The 22496-nt window shown below is 35.6% G+C and overlaps 1 protein-coding gene across 2 annotated transcripts in view; it reads left to right on the plus strand.

Moving 5' to 3' along the window:
- Window positions 1-22496, plus strand: part of STAU2 (staufen double-stranded RNA binding protein 2) — a gene marked incomplete at its 3' end in the record, with an annotated part of 268811 nt that overhangs the window by 126785 nt on the left and 119530 nt on the right. For both annotated transcript variants that reach the window (XM_080695005.1, XM_080695006.1), the window contains exon 10: window positions 9172-9479. In XM_080695005.1, the coding sequence (XP_080551131.1) occupies window positions 9172-9479 (308 nt within the window). The remainder of the gene's footprint in view (window positions 1-9171; window positions 9480-22496) is intronic.

The raw sequence follows: 22496 nt of genomic DNA on the forward strand, positions 1-22496 counted from the left end.
GCATGGCTGCTAAGGGGAAGAACACAAGGCTTTACTCTTCACATCATGGAGGTGGGAGGTGAGGGAGAGTGAGGGGAGAAGGAACCATATATAATCCCCAAGACTGCACCCTACCTGCTTGGGCCACCACCCAGATAAAGCCACAGTAATGGATAAGTCCACTGCTTAGATTGCAACTCTCATGATTTAACTATATCAACCCTGAATATTAATAAATGAGCTCTTTAGGGGACATTTTATATCTAACTACAACAGAAGCAATGTTGTTCTTATTTACTCGTAAGCAGTATTCTATCATGTGGAATAGCCTAACCACTCATTGAACGATATCAGATTGTTTTCATTTTGGGGCTATTACAAGTAAACCTTCTATACTAACACTCATATACAGATTTTTGTGTGAACCTCTTTTCCTGTCTCTGCTGTAGGTACCTGGATTTTCTCTGACACTACTGCATTAGGGAAAATGGGGCCTCAGGACAGCTTTGTGAGGGTAAAAGTCCCCTGTTGCCTTTGGTGCCATGAGCAAGAGTGGCACAACAGTCTTTTCCTGTGGTTTTAGTTGGAATAAGTGGATTTGATCTAATTTCTTTTTCTTCCCAGTTTACCCCTATCTTGGTCCTAAAAAAATGAATTTGTTATTTTTCCAAGACAGTTTTAAAATTCAATAAGCACTTAACATTTACACAGTTGTAATTAATAATAGTCTTGTGGAATTTTCATAAGTTTCTGAGCAATTATAGACTAATCTGTAATAAATTGTCGAATCTGAATTAGATCATGTAAAGAGTATTATGTGGATTAAGTTCTTTTATCCTAAAGCTGTGTTTAAATTTTTGTTGTGCTAATGTAATATTTGAAGCTTTTGTCTCACCATGACTAAAACAATGAAAATAGGCAAGCTCATTTTTTGACGTCTTTTTAAAAATAAGTAATTTTCCCCTGGTCCTCATCTCTGTCCTTTCCATTACTCTACTTTTCTGTTTCTACTGAGCCTAGAAATTAGGTCTAAATTGAAGAAAAGAATCACCTTATTTTAAGTTTAGGGTTTTGACAACTTCTCTTATGATATTAGAATATTTCAAGAACATAGATGCAAGCCGGGCGTGGTGGTGCATGCTTGTAATCCCAGCATTCGGGAGGCTGAGACTGGAGGATTGCAGTTTGCAGACAGCCTCAGCTACTTAGTGAGGCCCTGTTTCAAAATAAAGAATAAAAAATAGGGCAGGGTGTGTAGCTCGGAGGTCAAATGCCTCTGGGTTCCATCCCCAAACCTGCAAAAAAAAAAAAAAAAAAAAAAAAAGAACACGGATGCATAGGACGTCCTGAGGATATCAATGTAAAGAACAAAATTTCCTGTTTTTTTGTTTTGTTTTGTTTTACTAGCTAGAAGGGTAGTTGCATGTGCTGATCCTATAGCCAGATGCCTGGGTACTGATCCCAACACCTGCCACTTACCAGCTGTGAATTTCAGCAGGCCATACAACCTTTCTATTCCTTATGACCTTGAACTATAAAATAGAGATAATTTTAGTCCCTACTTCATAACATCATCATGAAGATTTCTGAGCTAATATAGATGCAAAGTATTTGAAACAAGCCAAGAGATCTAGTAAGGATCATATGAGTTTTAGCTATAATTGGTATTGTTGTTAGTATTTGAGCTGCTTGAAGGCATTGGCTAGGAAGACTTGATATCCCAGCAGAGGAATGCTGTGGTACGTTTAAGTATGTTTCCTCCTTCTGATGCCATATGGAAAGCTTATATGACTCGTTTTTCAGTCTGACCATTTGAAGGAAATAAACTCTAATGGAGCTAGCTGGGTTTTGTATAGAAAAGAAAATGTGACCAAGAGGATTTTTTTTTTTATCTTAGATGCCACAATTTTGCTCTATTTAAATAAAGTAATAATTGTAAATAACTTTTTCTTCCCAAGTTGCCTTCAAACTTCATTTTCACTGCAATGATACTGCCTTTCACCATAGAAATACTCATAGTTGTGTCTTTTTTGAAAAATACTGAGCCTTGAAAAAAGTGTACTTCTTGGAAATGCCTAACTCCTTATTGGCTACCTAAACTGTACTTAGTCTGAATCACATGGGAGGGTCCTGGTCAAGTCTAACTATTTCATACAGTTTTCTCCTCATCTTTAACCTAATTATGTCTTCTATTTGAAAACTGCTCCTAATCATAGAAATATGCTGAGTATGTCTTCAGTGTTTTGGGTGGTAGGGAATGTCAATCCCTTTGTGTTTAATGTGAGCTTTAGATTTTCTCCCCAGAAAGACATACATTAGTATGTATGACCAGAGTTTACAGGTTATTAATCTCCTAACATCCACCCATGGATCCCTGTTGGAAACCCTGTGCCAGGCTTATTCTTTACTCTGTATGACTCATTTTGTATTCAGGATTTTCTGGTTACAGAATGTTTCTGACAAAAGTATAAATCATTCTATTAGTGTAATTCAAAAAAATTAAATGAACAGTGAATTTATTTACAAACCCAGGTTCTTATCCCTTGTCATTAGATACTTAATATTTTTCTCTTTTTAAGAAAAAACACTTCAGCCTAGTTCCAAACTCTGATTAGCTCCTTTACTGCCTAAGCTTGTGTACCTTTGATTAGTAGAACAAGCATTCCACCTGGGAATGATGGTACACAATTGTAATCTCAGTACTTGGGAGGCTGAGACAGAAGTATTGCAGGTTCAAGGACAGGCTCAGCAGCTTAGAGATCCTGTTTCAAAATAAAAAATAAAATAGGGCTTGGGTGTAGCTCAGAGGTAGAATGCCCCGGGTTCAATCTTCAGTACCACCACCACCAAAAAAAAAAAAAAGGCTTTCTAAAGGTATTTCCCAGTTTATTGTGAAAATTCAGTAAACTTTCAGTGCTGCTATTGTTTGGTTTTAATGGTTTTGTTTTGCTTGTGGTACTGATTGAACCCAGGTCCTCACTCATGCTATGCAACCATTGTACCATTAAGCTATATCCTCAGCTCTTATTTTCAGTTTTCAAGGAAAACTTATCATTTACTGTACTTTCTCTCTTGCTCCCCTTGCATGAGGGCTCTCTTTGAGCTGTGCTGGATTCTGTCACCCTGTCCTGGTAGGCTTCTGCCCAGGGTTTCTGCCTTTTGTCAGTTAGGACCAGACTAAATGCATTTTCCTCCTAGTACAGTGCTCATCAAAAGACTTGGAAAGTTCTTTGCCAATAATTTTATTCATGAGCATTCACCAAATTAATAACTCTTATGTACATCATTACGTTAAGCCTAGCAAAAAGGAAATAAAATGGATCAATAAGAAGTATAGAAACGCTTATATCCAATTCTAAGGACAAGAACAGGTTAATTTTTACCCCTCATTTAAGGTATCTTTATTAATATTTTGTTTTTATTTTGAGGTATTTTTGAGCACATTAAAATACATTACTCTATTCATTTGTTCAATAGTAACTCTTTGTTTAATTTTGCTTTTTTTTTTTTTTAGCTTTACCTTCCAAGGTGATTCTGAAGGTCAAACTGACTTTTGCAAAAAACAAAACAAAACAAAAAAAACCCTTCTTTTTTAAAAAAAATCCCTGTTTATGCCAGGCATAGTGGCACACGCTTGTAATTCCTGTGTTTGGGATGCGGAGACAGGAGGATCATGCAGGTTCGAAGCCAGTCTCGCTGGCTTAAGAGACCCTATTTCCAAATAAAATATAAAATAGGTCTTGGGATTGTAACCCGGAGGTAGAAGGGTTCCATCCCCAGTACCATAAAACAAACAAAAAAAATCCCTGTTTATTGTTTTTTAATGCATTGCTTTCAGTGAACATTTTCCTTTCTTTAACTTTTATAAGAATTTTCTTCAAGATTTTCAGTATTGATTTTTGACTCTAGAAATAGTATATATGTGGCATAAAAAATTAGGTAGAACTAAGGGTTCAGGGGCCTTGACTGGAAGACCAGTTTGGCATTGAGCTGTATAGAAAAGAAGAAGTGGGGGGGGGGTCCCATCAAATATCATCTGTTCCATTGAATCCCAACAACAGGGTAACGGGAAGAGGAGATTTCTATAACTTGTGTTTCAGTCAACATCCTCACTGTCATGACCCAAAACACTGGGCCACCACCACTTAGAGATTTCTTTGCTCACAGTTCTGGAGATTTCAGGGGTTTGGTCCTTGTCAAGCCAGGTTACTTTTGTGGAGCTCAGCACATGGTGACAGGAGGCAGAGGGAGGGAGGATGAGAATGAGAATGGACTATGCTCTCACATTGTGGAACCCAGAAGCAGGAGATCATAAGCAAGGGAATTCAAGGACACAAACCCATTCCCCAAGGCCACAACACCAGTGACCCACCTCTTCTAGCTACATACATTCCATCTGTCTAGTTACCATCCAATAAACCCATCATAAAAACCCTCATCCGCTGATTAGATTATAGTCACCATGTTTAATTATATCAGCTCTGATCATTAATAAATGAGCTCTTTAAGGAACATGTTATATCTAAACCATGACAGCTTACATCAACATAGCAACTAAAGACCACTCTCAGGATGGATTCTGACTTATTTTCTGATCTCTAGGGGCTTCTTCATGGTGGTTCAGTGGGTTCTTCCTTGGGTCACACATACCTTCACCTAATACTTGGTCTCAAACTTCCTTGGGAAAAAATAGGGTATTTGCCATGAGGCCCACATTGCCAGAGCCTGAGGACCCAATCTGGACAAACCTCAGATAGGAGTTTACTTCCTGGGTTCAGCTTCATGTGCTTAGAGCAGGCTGAACATTGTGTTTAGTATCCTACCTTTATTTTTAGGAGGCCATGTACTTCCAGTTCTAGAGATAGACAGACTGCTGGGAGTAACATTTTGGCATTGCTGCCTATTACCCATACCCCCCTGGATGAGTTGCCTGACATCTCCATGCTTCAGTTTTTTTCATCTCTGATGTAGAAAAATAATAATGTTTATCTCGTGGGGTGGCTGTGGGAACTAAATGAAAAATGCAAGTCATGTAATAGAACAGTGCTAGGGATATGTCTGCAGGGCAGCTGTACACGGTGGTTACAAATTGACAATATCAAGTCTGGGTGTCAAGGCAAAATCAGAAACAGAAGATAAATGGTGGGAGAATGGGTTCAGGATCGCTTCAGAAAAGGGATGAATATGCCCAAGTAGGAGAATGCAATGTTTAGTTAAGGTCCATGAGCGAAACTGAGGTTAGAGAAGGCCTGGACCTAAGCTTATTGCAAACAGTGATCAAGTCAAGGAAGAAAAGAAATTGTTGTAGAGTAGCAATGACTATAATACTGAAAACCTGTTTTGGTAGAAATGTGGAAAAGCAGGTTTAGCCACTCCCTCCTAATAGAAATATAAATTGTTATAGTCTTGGGGGAGACCCAATTGACAAAATATGTTAAAGGTTCTTAAATATGTATACCTTAAGTTACTTTTTATTCTACTTTTCTATCTTTAGATTATTGAAGAGCAATTGAAATTTACAACAAGAAGAAACCAGATCATGATCAATTCATACAGTTTCTGCTATTTAAGTTGAAAATCATTCAAAAGTTTACCACAGACCACATAAATTTACATGTGTCTTTTACACTATTTCTATGACCATTTCTAATAGTTGAACTCCATATAAAGTAATCTTCTTTATTCATAAGGGAATGTTAACTCAGGGTTTGCTGTCCAATAGGAGAACCTGAACTCTGCATGATTCTTATGTTTTGACATAATGCCTGTCTTGAGTTTTGAGAGAGCATTTTTGTTGCTTTAAAGTATTGTTTTTGGCAAGCCCATTGCTGCCATCTGATAATAATACTGAAGTAATGTTCACTGTCTTGATTTCTTAAATTGAGTATATAAGTTAGAGTCATAGAATATACATAATTATATGTGATATATATGCAGATAATGAAAAATTTGGTAATATGCATGACATTTTACTTATCAAATTAACAGTTTTTACAGCTTCAATTGAAGTGTAATAAACTGCACAAAGCATACAGTGTGATTGTTTTGACATATTTATAAAAGTGTGAAGTGAACATTTTCATTCTCCTTAAAAGTTTCCTTTTCTCCTTTACAGTCTGTCACTCCTGCCAGCCCCATTCCCAGGCACTCATTGTCTTGCTTTCTGTTACTATTAATAAGTGGAGAGGATTTTTAAATTGCATTCAATGCCAAAATAGGAAGCAGCTTATTTATACATATTTCTGTGGGCGTGTGAAATTGGTACGACTTCTTTGGAGAGCAGTTTGGAATTATCAAACAAATGTAAAATGTGAATCCTTTGAATTAACAGTTCTGCTTCCAACTTAAAGGAAACATTTTTATATGAATAAAGATTTAATTATAAAACTTTTCATCATTGTGTTTATAATTACAAAAATTGCAAACAAATTAGATGTCCAACATTATGGAGTTAGATCTTCCTTTTTCTCTCCCTCCCTTACAAGTTGGGAATTGAACCCAGGGCCTTGTGCATGCTAAGTACTCTACCACTGAGCTATACCCTAGCCTTGGAATTGTTTAAAGAGACAGTTTATGTAATGAAATGTTACATTATCAGTGTATATGTTTTCTTTAAAAAATTTATTGGAATTATTTCCTGATTACAAAAAGTGAGCACATATTAATGTATAGAATTTGAAAAGGAACACAAAGATCGAATTTATAAGATAGGATTGATAGTTTAAGCTATTAAAACTTTTTTGTGTGTGTGTGGTGCTGGGGATGGAAGCCAGGGCCATTCTACCTCCAAGCTACACCCCTAATCCTATTTTTATTTTTATTTTTTTTTTGAAAATAAGTATCGCTAAATTGCTCAGACTCTTGCTACATTGCTGAGGCTGTCCTCAAATGTACGATCCTCCTGTCTTAGCCTCCCAAATACTGGGATGACTGGTGTATGCCACTATGCCTGGCTATTAGATAACTATTTTTTAAAAACACATAATTTTATTCTTTAATGCCATCAGGATTAGAGAATAAAAAGTCCCCTGGAACTTGCTCTCTGATGCCCCCACTTTCACTTTTGCTGTTCCTACTTCCTTGTGGAAAGGAACTGCTGGGGTTTCTTGGAGGCACAAGTCCTCCTAGTTCCCTCCTTTCCTGAGCTGTCCCTCTGTATTCAAGTTGCTTCCTCTTTGGCTAGTTTTCTTCACTCCTTGAAATTTACTGCCAAATTTACTGCAAAATTTTTCTGAAATCCTAGTAGTTCTCTTTTCTACTGCCCATGCTCTGTGGACCCATCACCAGCTACACTCTGATTACATTGCATTATCTCTTTTCATTTTCCTTTTCCAGTAGGCTAATCACAACTTGAAGTTGGCTCAGTATCTGCAACATAGCAGTAGCAACTGAACTGAGGAAGAGGGAGAGAGGAAGAGAGTGGGAAGGAGAGGGAGTGTGAGAAAGAAAATGTACACGTGGAACTAAGCAGTAGAAATAAAGGTTGTTGGGATCAGTAAGGAGTATCAGAACAAGTGTGTATGACTGGAGCATGGAATCTTCATAAAGGATTTAGTAGATAGGGATGAAGAGATAAATAGGATAAATAGGAATCAGATTACTAAGGGCCTAAGGAGTTTGGATTCTAGAATGTTTAAATGTTGGGAACCTGACAGAGAAGTGAAAATAATCCCTTTAAAGATACTTGCTGAAGTCAGGAGAACAATTCATGAACCAAATGAGAATTCCAACAAAGAGAATTTCAGACTTTAAAAAAAGTGCCAGACAGAAATCATGGAGCAAAAGATTAAAATAACTAAACTGAAAAATCCACTGGAGAGATTCAACAGTATACAAGATTAAGCAGAGTAAAGGCCATTGGGAATAGAGAATGGGCTGGTCGCCAGCATTCCCCAAAATGTTAGCTGTTATTAATGTTACATGGAAAACTTGAATGTAAAATAAACTTGAGAAATTCTGGGTTAAACCAAGTTGAATATATTTCTGTTCTTTGATTCTTTACTATGCTAATGGTACATTTTTAATTCCCCCAAAGGTGATAAAATTTGTATCATTTCCGGTATTTATTTATCTTGGAACCCTTTTATTTGTGGACTGAACATATTTTGTGAAATGGACATTGTAGAGATCAGCAGCAGTGAAACTTTTTAATGATGATCATTTCTGTCACCCAGTGGGAAATACGGGAGGCTTGAATCAGAAATCTAATGGAGGGAGGGTAAGGGTGAAGGAGTGTGCACAGGAATTAAGTTGTGTCTCAGGTCAAATTCTTGACAAGGGATGACTTATCAACAATTGGAAGAGGTAATATGATTCTAGAGTTGTTAATATCTGCTGAAAAGACATAAAACTGTGAAATGTGGTTTGGAAATTCTCTGACACAAATGATGTCAAAGTGCTTCTCTTCTCTGGTGTGTTTAAAGTCCCACCAACTGATGATGGAACCTTCACCTCATTCCCTTTGCTCTCAAAACCTGTGCATGGCCTAGCTTGAGCAAGGGCACCAGAAGATGCAGGGCAAATTCTAGAGGTGTTTGGTTGGACACGATTATTGTTTGGCTATGCATGAACCAGAGATGGTTGCCAGGAATATGCAGTGGGCAATAAACAGATAGATGGTGTTGCCATGATGTGCTAAGCAAGCTAAGGATGGTGCTCATTGGGAAAGATGTCCTAATCTGACATGCTCATGAGTTAAAGTTGTCTTTGAGATAGTCATGTGGAGAGGAGAGGACCAGTAGGCCACTGGATGTATAGATTTGTGTCTCTGAAATGTTTGGACTGATGCTGTAATCTTATCGTCTGTGTGTTGATTGCTGCATATGTTGCGGGTTTCCTCTTTCATAAGATATAAGAGCTTGAATTGCAGGATAAAGACACTGATCTTCCCAACCTTCTCCCTCCTTGTTCTTCCAAACATGTCAAGTCACCTTGTCCTCTACAGCTTCCCTACCACATGCAAGTTCCACTGAAGCCAGTTTCTGATTTTAGGACGGTTCAAACAGGCATTATTCAGTTCTAAACAGAAGCCACAGATGCCTCTGTAGGTATGAAGAAGGCATTTGTCTGATGGTGTTTCTCGTTTTTTTTGTTACTACACCAAGGGGAAGCCATGGAATGAATAATGCTATAACATGTTTCTGTTTCAGTTATTTTAAGTGTATTAACAATTTTCCTTTGTTTTATTTATAGCTCCAAAAGGAATTCTTCATCTGTCTCCTGATGTTTATCAAGAGATGGAAGCCAGCCGCCACAAAGTAATCTCTGGCACTACTCTAGGCTATTTGTCACCCAAAGATATGAACCAACCTTCAAGCTCTTTCTTCAGTATATCTCCCACATCGAATAGTTCAGCCACAATTGCCAGGGAACTCCTTATGAATGGAACATCTCCTACAGCTGAAGCCATAGGTTTAAAAGGAAGTTCTCCTACTCCCCCTTGTTCTCCAGTACAACCTTCAAAACAACTGGAATATTTAGCAAGGATTCAAGGCTTTCAGGTATGAATTAAAAGAAAAAACAAAAGCAAAAAGCAAAACAATTCATTAGCCCCAAATCCTTCATCTCTCCATCAGAAGGCTCATTCTTGCCTGCTAACAGGGCCTATATGTCACTTACAGTATAAATTATTTAGAAACACAGGGGACAGAGAAAAAAAAGAGAGCCATATGCACATGCCTCATTTTCTTTTATTTTCTGTCTGTCCCGTAATTATTTGGCTGCCTGGCTCTTCTCCATTTTCCTCCTTCTTTTTATAAGAACATTTTTCATACTCTGTTCTGTCTTCCGATTGGTCTTGACTGGGTGCATCTATCTCCTCACTCTGTCTTCCACAAACAGATTTTGCCTTCAGACATTTGGTATTAGCCTTTCACACTCACCTCTCCCTCTTTTAAAATTAGGGTTGAGTTTCTCTAATGATGATTTTGCTTTCATAGCAGCTTTGAATTTGGCACTCTATTGCTAGTGATGATTCAGGTACACCATTCATGTATACCACCCTAGAATTGTGGTATTGTTGGTATCAATTAAACATGATATTTGAACAATAATGAAATGCTCTCTAGTTATTTGAGGCATTACAATGTGTATTTGTTTTACTGGATCACATTTTGAACCATCTAGGTGGATGAGCACCTACCTCTGATGGTACCAAGAACTTTATTTCACTGGGTAGCCTAAATTGGCTTACAGTTTAACTTGTGTATGTGAATTTGGGACTGAAACACCCCTCCCCATTTATTCTTTTGTTCTCTTCTGGGAAAAATAAACATAAAACCTATACTCCTTTATGGATGTTTCAGAGTTTTTAAAAGAATTGTAACTCCAGGAAGGGGAAATACACGTGTCTTGATTTCTTAGTTGCCTTGAAAATCATGTACTGAACTGTAACTGCCAACATGACTGATGGACTGCAGTGTGCTCGTGTGTAGAAAGATGCTGCTCCCCAGACTGTTTCCATCCCTCTTCCCATCTTAGTCTTCCCTTAAGACCCAAAACTGTAATTTCCTTTAGAAATGCTCTAGATCTGTATTGTGTAGAATGATCATGTATTTATAAACATTCACAAGTTTAGAGTATAAAATGAGAAAGAAGATCATGTGTTTGGGGGGGTATTTTGCATGTTTGTTTATTTTTTTTCTTCACAGACCCTTCTGATTCTTTCAAATCAATTGCCAGGTAGTTGTTAGTGTTTTTAATTGGACTATTAATATGACATTAAAGAAGCTGTTACCAATTATTGGCTCTGTCATCTGAAATTTTAAATGCTTAATTTCAAGTTATAACTTTAGAATTTGTTTTTGTTTTTTACTTTAAGAATCACAATAAATCACTGTTTTAAAAAAGGCTTTGATTCACATAAAATATTAGAAAAAAACTAAGTAGTTTTTAGTTCTATCTATAATCTGCATAGAATGAATTAGAAATAAACTGTGATGAAAAGAAATCCATGGCATATTTACAAATCTAGTCATTTAGAAATGTCAGAGCAATACTACATTTTTATAGAAATGCAGCACAAATTGCATTCAAGTTCTGAGTTGAGTTTTGCTTGGAAATAGTACAATAAATGTAATGTTGCTGCCAAAGAACCTACTTTTAAAATTTGTTTTTATTTGTTAGTTCTTGGCAATGACAACTATAATTTTAACATATCTTTGCTTTAACCAAAATGTAGCATCTGCTTCCCCACTATCAGGCTGACTGCTTAGACCTCTTTTAAAAGCTTACCCTGAGACAATATATTCTTATTTATTGACAAGTTAAACATTTCCAGTTCTGCATACTGTGATTTTACATACTAATGAATATAAACACATGGTTTTAAAACATTGCTGTGCTTCTTTGGTTGAATGAGCTGGTATTGATGTCGGATATTGTGTTGCTGATGGATCACAACCCACAGCCTGGAAGTGAACAAAACCTCTGTGGGGAGTGGCTCGGTGTCTGTCACATGCAGAGTTCATCTTCATGTCACCATAGAAAGTTCTTTGTGGTGAAGAGTCTTAAAGCATATTTCTTTCTAGATAACTTTCTCAGATGTATATACCTAGTACAAAAACATGTAGATTGTTTGTCTCCTAAACATTTCAATTGGATTGTAGATAGAAATGATAGGATCAGCTTGTTGTGGATTATATGCTCTTCTGTTACTTTTATTTCTGGAATTTAAAACAATGAATTTTTTTTCTTTGTTTCTAGGTTAGTTCTTTTTATTTTACTGCACAATGAGCAGATGTTATGGCTTATTGAATATTGTAAAAACCCTTCTTTGGCCTTCCTTTGCCCATTATAATTTGATTTAAACCTAACCAAGCTATTGTATATGATGGCTATATTGTGTTACCAAGTAAAAATATAGGAGTATATAGAAACCAAAGTTGTTTTAACTTTTAATTTTTATTACCTAATCTTTAATTGAAATTTTCAAATTACAAAACGCTAATATGCTCATCAAAATGTAGGCATTTAAATCTACAAAGTAAGATTATTATACAACTTAAGTTATTAACACAGCTGATTTCACAGAACAGAAAGTGACTGGATATTCTCAGTGATTCTTTTATTATTGCTAAGATTTTTATCATTTTAGAACCAAGTCCTTTGGATCTTTGTCATAGATGAATGATTTTTTAAGTTTTATCAAGTATATTTTTATTATCTTTTTTTAAAATTAAACATTCGTTATTATCACAGTCAGTTTGTTTCTATAACTTCCACACATTTAAAAACTCATTCAAGAATATAGTCATATGTAGTAATTCAGAATTTCTTATTGTATCCCTTGATATATTTTAATTATAATTTCAGTGCTTAAAAATAATTTAGCTTTTTAAAGAAAATTATGGCAGAGATATTCTTCAAATGCAGTGCATTTTAATGGAAGTAAGCAGAAGATTTTGATTTATGTTTACCTTGTTGTAAGCTCTTACATCTTTACTATACTTTTTCATATTAACCATACTAGAATCTTTTTATAACCAGAAAGGATAAGTAATTCCTTTGTTTAACTGTCATTAAAATGATTAAATGAGAAATGAATGAATTATTTTTGTAAATTAACCTTTCTGAATTTAATTTCAGTTTGGCATGCTGTATCTTTCATGTGATCGTCACCCATTGAATGGTGTTATTTGTCAAAGCTTCAGAGTAAAATATGACATACTAAGTTTTATTCTTCATAAAAAGTATGACGACACACTTAACTGGTATTCTAGTTAAACCATATTGATTTATTTTTCAAAACTAAGAAGTGTTTTATAGAGTGGCTGTCATTGTTTTAGGTGGTGGTGCCATTTCTAGCAAGATGAGCATGTGTGATTAAACTTAAAACTGTCTTTTCAAATACAATTTAAAACACTTAATACATTTCAAGGGATATGTTTCCTTTTGTGAATAGTAGGCTTCTTTCACAAAAGAAGCCTACTATTTTTCTTCTATTAAAAGAAGATGTAGGGTTCTTTTAAGCATTTACGTTGAACAGTATGATCTTGGTATAGGTTACATTGAGATGGGGTCATGGGTATGGAGGAAGAGGTGGCTGAGTACCTTGAGACTCTGAAAATCAACCCTTTTCCTTTCTCTTCTTTTTCATTTTCTCTATACTATGTTTGTAATCCACATATGTATGTATCATCAAAGTAGCAATTTGCAGCTTCTTTTCTTAAGATGGGATGTGGATTTTTAAAAAGACCAATGTTAAATATGACTATATATTGCTAGTAGGAGAATATAGAGAAAGAAACTTTCGTATATATATGTGCACCTTCCCCCCCATTTTTATTTTTTTCTTGAAACATAACTTACTGTGTCACTTCTGAGCCCAAATTTTCATTTGTTACTTAAACAGTAGTATAAAATGAGAAGAAATTAGTTAGAAAATAGAAGAAATTACTTAGAAAGCATATCTGTGGGTTTGGAACAGGGTCAGCAGATGCTGCTGTCGTTTGCAGTTACTTCTGGAAACCCCTTTAAATTTAGCCTCTACTACTTTCCAAAGACCCTGAAAAAAATTAACATGTGGTGAACTCTCCTAAAGGTTTGATCTTCCTATATTGACCCTAAAACTTAGGTGTGTTTTTTGAACAGGCAGTCCAAATTTATACGAACTAACCTATTATGTCAGGTTCCTTTGGACGTTACATGCTGGCCAAACCCCCAAGGGCATACAGACTGCATATCACATAACTGTTCTTCCATAAAAACTGGTAGAATTATAGATCAGCTCATTTTGCTGTAATTTTAAACTCTAGAGAAAAATTTACACTTGAAGAAATCCTGACGCATATAAAAACATACTTTGACACATAATAGGAATACATTTATGAAATAAACAGGCTTTAAGTAAAACAGTTCATTATTATTGCATTAACTATTTAGGACTAACCCCACCATAAATCACTGCAATAAGTAACTACAGAATTTGGAACAAAGACACCCATCTCAAGCCTTGATGCACCAATGCATTCAGAGTAAGGTACATATGATGTTACAAAAAAGCTAACATACAAGCACAGCAAGAGCCGTTCCTACCACAGAAACTTTGATGTAGATCTGAAACAAGCCACCATGGTGTAGGAAGAAATGGCTGTCATTATCCTCCCCAGGTAGAACTATCCGCAGCCTTTTCTGTTTGTATCAGAAGAGATTTCAACTCAACATGAAAATTCTATTTAGAATTATTTGAAAATCATACCTTTGAAGAATTATTTTTCATCTAAAGGTGGGTGACATTTTCTTTTGGTAGAACAGTGTGGCAATGGTGCAGTTTTTACTTAATGACATAAGATTAATTATAGTGCTTACCAGGAGGCTGGGAGCCATGTATCTCAGCTCATTCCAAGTCATGTTGAAATGTTTCCAGCATCGCCCTCTTCTAACATTCAGCTAGCTGGATCTAAGGAGGTTTTATTTACTTTGGTTTTTACAAATGACAGTAGCAAGAATTTTGTATGTATAGTTCTCTCCTCACCCAAGTCAACTCTTAAGAAAGGGAACAGTATGTAGAATACCTCATGTAAAGAATTTCTGCACTTTCAGAATGAAAAAGAAAAAAGAAACACTAGTGCTAACATACCAGGACAGGATTCATTTAGGAAATAGAGAAACAGGAGAAGGAAACTGATGTTTATTGACTGACTCATTATATCAGATAGTTAAGCAAGCAATACATACATGAATTCAGAAATACCAAGTGTGTTTTTACTTACAAATCTTTATACTGTTGTATAATATTAGAAGGCTGGTCCCTGTAGTAGGACTGGTGTGTAGTGGTGGTCTATGATCTCCTCAATATTGGCTTCTTTTAATCATAGATTTTATAATTTCTGCCCTTAACTCTATGCATAGCCAAGTCTAAGCCATTCAAAAGTGGATTTTTTGTGGTGGAATGGACTTTGAATTTTATTCTAAGATAAAATTTTATATGTATATACACACTTAAGGCTACACACAAATAAAACATCCTATATGTAATGTACTATATATATATATATATATATATATATATATATATATATATATTTCTTTTGCAATACTGGGAATGGAACCCAGGGGCATTCTACCTCTGAGCTATACCTCCAGCCTTATTTTTTTATTCTTTATTTTGAAACAAGTTCTCACTAAGTTGCAGAGGGCTTTACTAAGTAGCTGAGGCTTTCCGTGAACCCACGATCCTCCTGTCTCAGCCTCCCAAGTACAGGGATTACAAGCAAACACCATTACTCCCAGCTTAACAAGTACTATTTCTGGAAAAACGATATGAATCTCATAGTTTAAACAACTCTTTTGAAGGGAGAGATAGTAAATAATGTCAGGAATAGTTTTCAGTAATTTTAAGTATGTAGGTGAAAAACTTGATGTATATGTTAACCTGGCTATACAGTTTCATCCCTTTAAACATTGAAATTGATTCAACTGAAGAATGGGAAATGAACATTTCTTTATTTGCTGTGAGGAAGTACTTACTAAGTAGCATTCTAAGCACTGGACAAAAAAGGAGTCACAGTCAAAAGTAGAGACTGACAAACAAGTAAAACCAATATTGAGAATAAGATGAATCACCGCCACACGTTAGCTCTATTTTTAGGTAGGGATTAGTGTTCAAACATTATACAATTTGACAAAATATTATAAAAGACTTTTAGCATATCACATGAAATAATATGGGACAATGTATAATGCCAGCCCCACATACTGTGTTGTCATAGTAGATGTAAGCTTTATATGTAAATGTTAAGCTGTGGTCAGCCATGTCAGGAACCATGATTGGGAATAAACAGCTGATGGAAGGAACTGGGGAAAACATCTTAGCCAGGGGACATTTGAATTAAGTTCTCAAGAGTACGGAGAAATTTAAAGTAGATAAAAAGAAGAAAGAAAGGGATTGCAAAGCAATGAAGATATAAAAGGACACAGTGTTTAAAAGAAATGCTTAAAGTAGAAGTGGCTGATTGGGAGGCTGAATTGATGTGTGTGTTTTATTGGGGATTTGAATTTTTTTATACAGTAGACCATAGCTTTCTAACCTTATTGGTTTATACTGTATTTTCAAGAAACATTTACTTAGCTCCTCTCAATTGCACCAAGACTACTACCACTTCTCCCCATCATCCCAGTGTTCCCTGTTCCCAGGAGGAGGGACAGCTTCACTGTCTTTGTTAATCTGTACAGTAGGCAGAGACCTTAAAAGAATAGTGACATGATTGCTTTTTAGAAAGATAATTCTATAATCAGTATAAAAGATGAACTAGACAAAAATGATCAGTGGCAGAAAGGCCAATTAGAGTGGTTTAGCACAAATCCAGGAAAGAAATAACAAAGATTGGATTAAGACAGAGCCTGTAGGCACAGGGGACTGGTACAGTTTCCCAAGGTACAATTGAGAAAATTAAGTGATTTCTGGTACTGGCTTCTGAAAGGATGCTTTCCCTAGGCTATTTGGGGTGGAAGTAAGAGTTAACATGTGTTGAAATGTAATAGATATATTTATTATGAATGAGATGAATAAACTTGGACAGTGTTTATGAGCTCTGTGTAAACCTGTGGAATTTGTGTTGTCTGTGAGACATTGATGTAGAATTGCCCAATAGGCAGTTGAAATGGTTCTGTTGATCAGCAAGAGAAGAGAAGATACACAGATCTTAATCATATGTAAATAGATATAACTGGAGCCATAGATGTAGATAGGATTGACTAGGGGAAGTAAATAAAGGCCCAATAGTGATTCCCGATGGATACTAACCTGTAAGAGAGCGTTTATTCATTAAGTCAACCTGTATATATTGAGTACCTACCTCAAACTAGGTATGCCTCTTGGCTGTGAGGGTACAGCACAATGGGACAATCAGGGTTCCTGCCGTTGTGGAACTACCATTAGAAGAGGAATGTGCATGTGTTGGGAGAATGGATGGGAAGGCAGGGAGTCATCTCTGAACACATACTAAATTTAAATGGTGTCAAACTCAGTATGTCAAGTGCTGGCAAGTTAATTATAAAATTAATTATGATCTAAACAATGATAGTATCACCAATTGTATCAAGATAAATACATTTAAATGTTTTAATAAACCTTATTGAAATATAATTTATACACAATAAGTCACACTTGATTTAATTGTACAGGTTCATGAATTTTTAAAAATGTATGCCCCTGGAGAACCAAGCATGATGGTACACGCTTATAATCCCAACATTTGGAAGGCTGAGACAGGAGGATCGTGGTTCGTAAACAGCCTTAGCTACTTAGGCCCTCTGCAATTCAGTGAGACACTGTTTCAAAAAATAAAGAATAAAAATAGGGCTGGGGGTATAGCTTGGAGGTGGAATCCCCCTGGATTCAATCCCTAGAACTGCAAAAACTAATAATAAATAAATAAAATGTATGCAGTCATGTAACTGCAATCAAGATGGGACTGTTGCCATTTCTATAAAAATTGTCATTGTGCCCCTTTACTGTTGGTTTTCCTCACCTTCCCTGGCTTTAGACAACCATAATATACTTTCTAGCTCTAAAATTCATTTTGCCTTTTCAACAAATTTCATGTAAATGGAATCATACAGTATGTACATTTTTATGTCTGATTTTTACTTACTGTAACTTTTCCAAATTCATTTGTGTTTCGTGAAATCATAGTTTGTTCCTTTTTATTGCTGAGTAATAGTCCATTGTACAATGGAGATATACCACAACTGTTTATCAGTTTACCTGTTGATGGGCATTTGTGTTGTTTTTAGCTTGAGACTATTATAAATAAAGCTGTTTGTGAACATTCATATGCAAAAATTTATGCAGATACATGTTTCTAATTCCTTTCTAAAAATACTTTGGAGTGGAATTGCTGGATCATATGGTAAGTGTACCTCTAATTTTATTAAAAAGAAAAAACTTCTTAGATTCTTTTTCAGTGTGTTGTATGATTACATTCCTACCAGCAGTGTATAAGGTTCTATACATTACTATGGTTGTTCTCATTCTGTTGAGGGTATGGTGGTATGTCATTGATATGTTAGTTTGTATTTCACTGATGATGAATCATATGGGTTTCTTTTCATGTCTTATTGGTCATTTGTATTTCTTCGTGAAGTGTTCGCATATTTTCCCCAGTTTCTAATTTTTTATCTTATTACTGACTTATTATAAGACCTCTTTGTATCCTGAGTACAAGTCATTTGCATTACAGAGATCATCTTCCTGCCTGTGACTTATCTTTCATTATCTTCATGTGATCTATTGAAAAGCAAAAGTTTTTAACTTGATGAAGTTAAATTTTCAGTTTTTTTTCTTATGTTTATGTCTTTTGGGTTTTATTTAAGCAATCTTTGCCTACCCCAGGGTCTCAAAGATTTTTTCATATGTTTTCTTTAGACATCTTATGGTTTTAGCTTTCATGTTTAATGCTAAGACATATTAGTTATGTGTTATGTGAGGTAAGAGTTGAAACTTCATTTTTTCTTAAGAGAGCCATTTTTTTAGTGTTGTGTATAAGATGATTTTTTTCTCTAGCTGCTGTCAAAATATCGTATTTATCTTTGGTTTTCACCAGTTTAACTATGCTTTGTGAAGGAATATTTTAAAACAATAAGGGGTTCACTTTGCTTCACAGAACTGTAACCTAGGTTTGTAAAGCCAGTGTTGGAAAGTTTTGGCCACTGTTTGTTTTAATGTTTTTCTACCCTTTTTCTTCCTCCCTGTATGCTGAGTCTGTTGATATTGTCCCACAGGCATCTGAGCTCTGTTTATTTTCCCTTATTCATTTGGATTATATACTTTCTATTGATTTATTTGCAAGTATACTGATTCTTACCTCTACTTCAGTTTTCTTGACATAATAAATTTTTCATTTCACTTACTGTGTTTTTCATAACTAACATTTCCACTTGGATTTTATAGTTTTATTTCTCTATTAAGATTCCTTATTTGCATTATTATTGAGATCATATTTTCCTTTAATTGTTTGAATATATTTATGATAGTTGCTTTGAAGTTTTTGTCAACTAAATCCAATATCCAGGCCCTATGGGTATTAGTTTCTGTTTACTGTCCCAATCACAGTTCTCTCTTTACTGTTTTTTTGTATGACTTTAACTTTTGTTTGAAAAAATGGACATGGAGGATAACATATTGTAGCAAATCTGAATCATCTTTTCTTTTGCAAATTACTATCTTAAGTTTTTTGTTTTTTAACTTAGTAGTCAAGTTGCCTAGACAAAAGTTGCAAATATTGTCTTCCCCCACAGTGATATCCTTAGGCTGATATCACCACTCAGTTCTTTGACCTTCCCACTGTGGCTTTTTCCTTTGTGGTCTCCCCTGAGCTTGCATAATAAAGTTATAAGAAGCCAGTAATTTGATCTGAGTTCATGTACAGATTTTGGAGTCCACTGTCTTTGCCTTTCCAGCTTCCAGCATTTATCCCATTTCTAGCTACTCTGCTACCTTAGTCTGACCGATAACTTCAAGTCTGTCATTTGAGCTGTGTGCAGATTAGAGACTGCACTCACAGCCCAGAAAGTAGCACCTTTCAAGTCTCACCGGTTTTCATTGGTTTCCTCTGGCTTTCACATCTCCCTGTCTGGGGGCCCAGGATTTGGGTAGAATTTGTATTCACATTTGATGTTGTATCACTTCTGCCATTCTATTTTTTCTAGGATTTCTTCCTTTGGTGTCTAGCTCTTCTCACAGTTCAAATTGCTTTCTTCTGCTTCTTCCAGTTGGTAAGACTGCAGGTTTTTTGTTTTATTTTGTTGTGATACTGATGATTGAACCCTGAATCTCCCATACGCTAGATAAGCTCTCATCTACTGAGCTACATCCTCTGCCCTTTTTATGTTTTTTTTAAATTTTGAGACAGGTCTCACTGAGTTGCCCAAGCTAGCCTCCAACTTGTGATCCTCCTGCCTCAACCTTCCAATTAACTGGGATCACAGGCATTTACCACCATACCCAGCTCTAAAGACTGTAGTTTTATACCCGTACAACTCCAGGAGGCAGACCTAAAACTCCCCAGGCCATAAAAATTATAATTCTTCTTTCATAAAATTTTGGTCTTTCAAGAGAAAACTCTACCTTGGTCTCTGTTTCTGATTTTGATTACATTTTAATGTCTTTAAATATTTTTGTTTAGATCTTACATTGTTATCTGCAAAAGAGTTTGTCCAATAAATTCATTCTTCTATCACCAAAACCTAGAATTCTACCAGTTGCTTAAAAATATCCATTGAATTGACCCATCAACTAATTAATCACTAACTTGTAATCTTGGCATCTATCCAGAGGAAATAATTCAAAATAGGGGGAAATCTATAAAAATATTTATTGCATAATTGATTATATAAGAAGACATTGCTTTAAATTAAATCTGTTCTCTCACAGTTTAGAGACCAGAAATCTGGAATCAGTATCGATCCAGTTATTTATAAAGTCTGAGGAGAAATCCCTTCTGTGGCTTTTTCTTGTGACTGTCAGCAATTCCTGGTGTTCCTTGGCCTGTAAATTCATCATTTTAGTTTTACCTCCATCTTTACCTGGACACCTCCTCTGTATCTGATCTGTTTACTGTTCTTTGCTCTTTAAGGATACTTGTTACTGGATTTAGGGCAGAACCTAAATGCAGGAAAATCCCATCCTGAAACCCTTAATTGAATAACATCTGCAAAGCTCCTATTTCAGATAAGGTCATACTCAAAAATACAAGAGCTTAGCACTTGGGAATATCTTTGAGGGGCCACCGTTCAACTAACTGCATTTCTTGCTTTTCGAATCTGAATATTTATTGCTTTCATCACATTTTGGGGAATATTAGCCTGTTTTTTTCTTCAAGTGATTTTTTTCCTATTCTTTTTTCCCCCCTCACCTCTCTTTCTAGGACTGATTTATTTGTTTTCCTCTGAATTCCAGATTATGTGACTTCAAGTGACATAAATTCACTGACTCCTCTCTACTTTGGATAGTGTATCCTCTATTTCGAGAATATTTATTTATTTATTTATTTATTTATTTATTTATTTATTTTTTATGGTACTGGGGATTGAACCCAAGGGCATTCTACCTCCAAGCTACACCACCAGCCCTATTTTTTTTTTATTCTTTATTTTGAAACAGGGTCTCACTGAATTGCAAAGGGCATCACTAAGTAGCTGAGGCTGGCCTTGAACACACGATCCTCCTGTCTCAGCCTCCTGAATGCTAGGATTACAAGTGTACGCCACCACACCTGGCTCTCTAGAATTTTTATGATTCTTTTTAATGGTTTCTGTCTCTCTTCTGAAATTTTTTCTATCCATTCATTAATTGCAGACACATTTTCCTTTATATTCTGAGTATAATTAGTATAGGCACATTAAACATCATTCCTGATCATTTGAACATCTGACTGTATTGAGTTTGATCCTTATTGTTTACCTTTTCTCTAGAAATAACTGGTATTGTTTTTATTTACTCTAGGTCAAGTAATTCTAGATTATCCAGATTCTTGTGAATGATACATTGTAGAGACTCTGGGTTCTGTTACATTATTCTAAGTACTTTTGAATTTTGTTTTCTGTGACACTTAGCCTTGGTAGACTCAAACTCCAAATTTTTCCTTCTTTAACTTTATCTTCTCATGACTTTGGAACAATAATCTATCCTGGTTCTCCATCACCTTTTGTATCAAATGCTGGAAAAAAGAATTTAATAGAGTTGGCCTCTAGGTAGTTAATGCTTCCATCTAGGATAGCTTGAGGGGAAGTATTTTGTAATGAAGTAAGAAGAGAGTTGTGATGGTAATAATAATACTTTCCTAGAGTAAAAATCTAAATGTCTAAAAAATAAACTGCCAGTGGTGGTGTTTGCTACTATTTGTACTTTCAACTTAAGTAGCTTCATATTTCTTCTGAGCCTTTGCAATTCAAGTAGCATATATAAATGTTTCTTGGTTCTATTATTAGGCTTCTTATTTATGGACTTATATTATAAAAATAGTATTTTTCTGTAAAACTCTATATTAGGGAAGGAACCCTTAACTCTTTTTTTTTTTATATAATGCTTTGGATGGTGTAGGTTTTCAGGCTTTGGGGCCAGAAATGTATTCTTTTCTGCTTCCTTTCTCCCTCCCCCCATGTCAAAGGTAGAATGTACCATATCTCCCCAGTGACTTTATTTTTCTAAATAAGAGAATGTGTTAGCCAGATTTCCATCACTGTAACAGAACACTTGAGATAATCAACTTATATGGAAGAAATGTTTTATTTTGGTTTATAGCTTCATGATCCTCTTGGGCCTGTGGCAGCACAGTACTTCATTTAAGAAACATGTGGCAGAGGAGGCTTATTCACCTCATGGCAACATGAAACAAAAAAGAAAGACGAAGGGGCTGGCATCTCGCTATCTCCTTTGAAGGCATACCTCCAATGATGTAACTTCCTTCCACTATGGTTCACTTCCTAAAGATTCCACCACCTTTCAGTAGCACCATGAATTGGGGGTCAAGCCTTCAACTCATGGGCCATTAGGGGTCACTCAAGATCCAATTTAT

The sequence above is a fragment of the Muscardinus avellanarius genome (genome assembly GCF_963383645.1).
Source record: "Muscardinus avellanarius genome assembly, chromosome: 4".
In the NCBI taxonomy this organism is placed as follows: Eukaryota; Metazoa; Chordata; class Mammalia; order Rodentia; family Gliridae; genus Muscardinus; species Muscardinus avellanarius.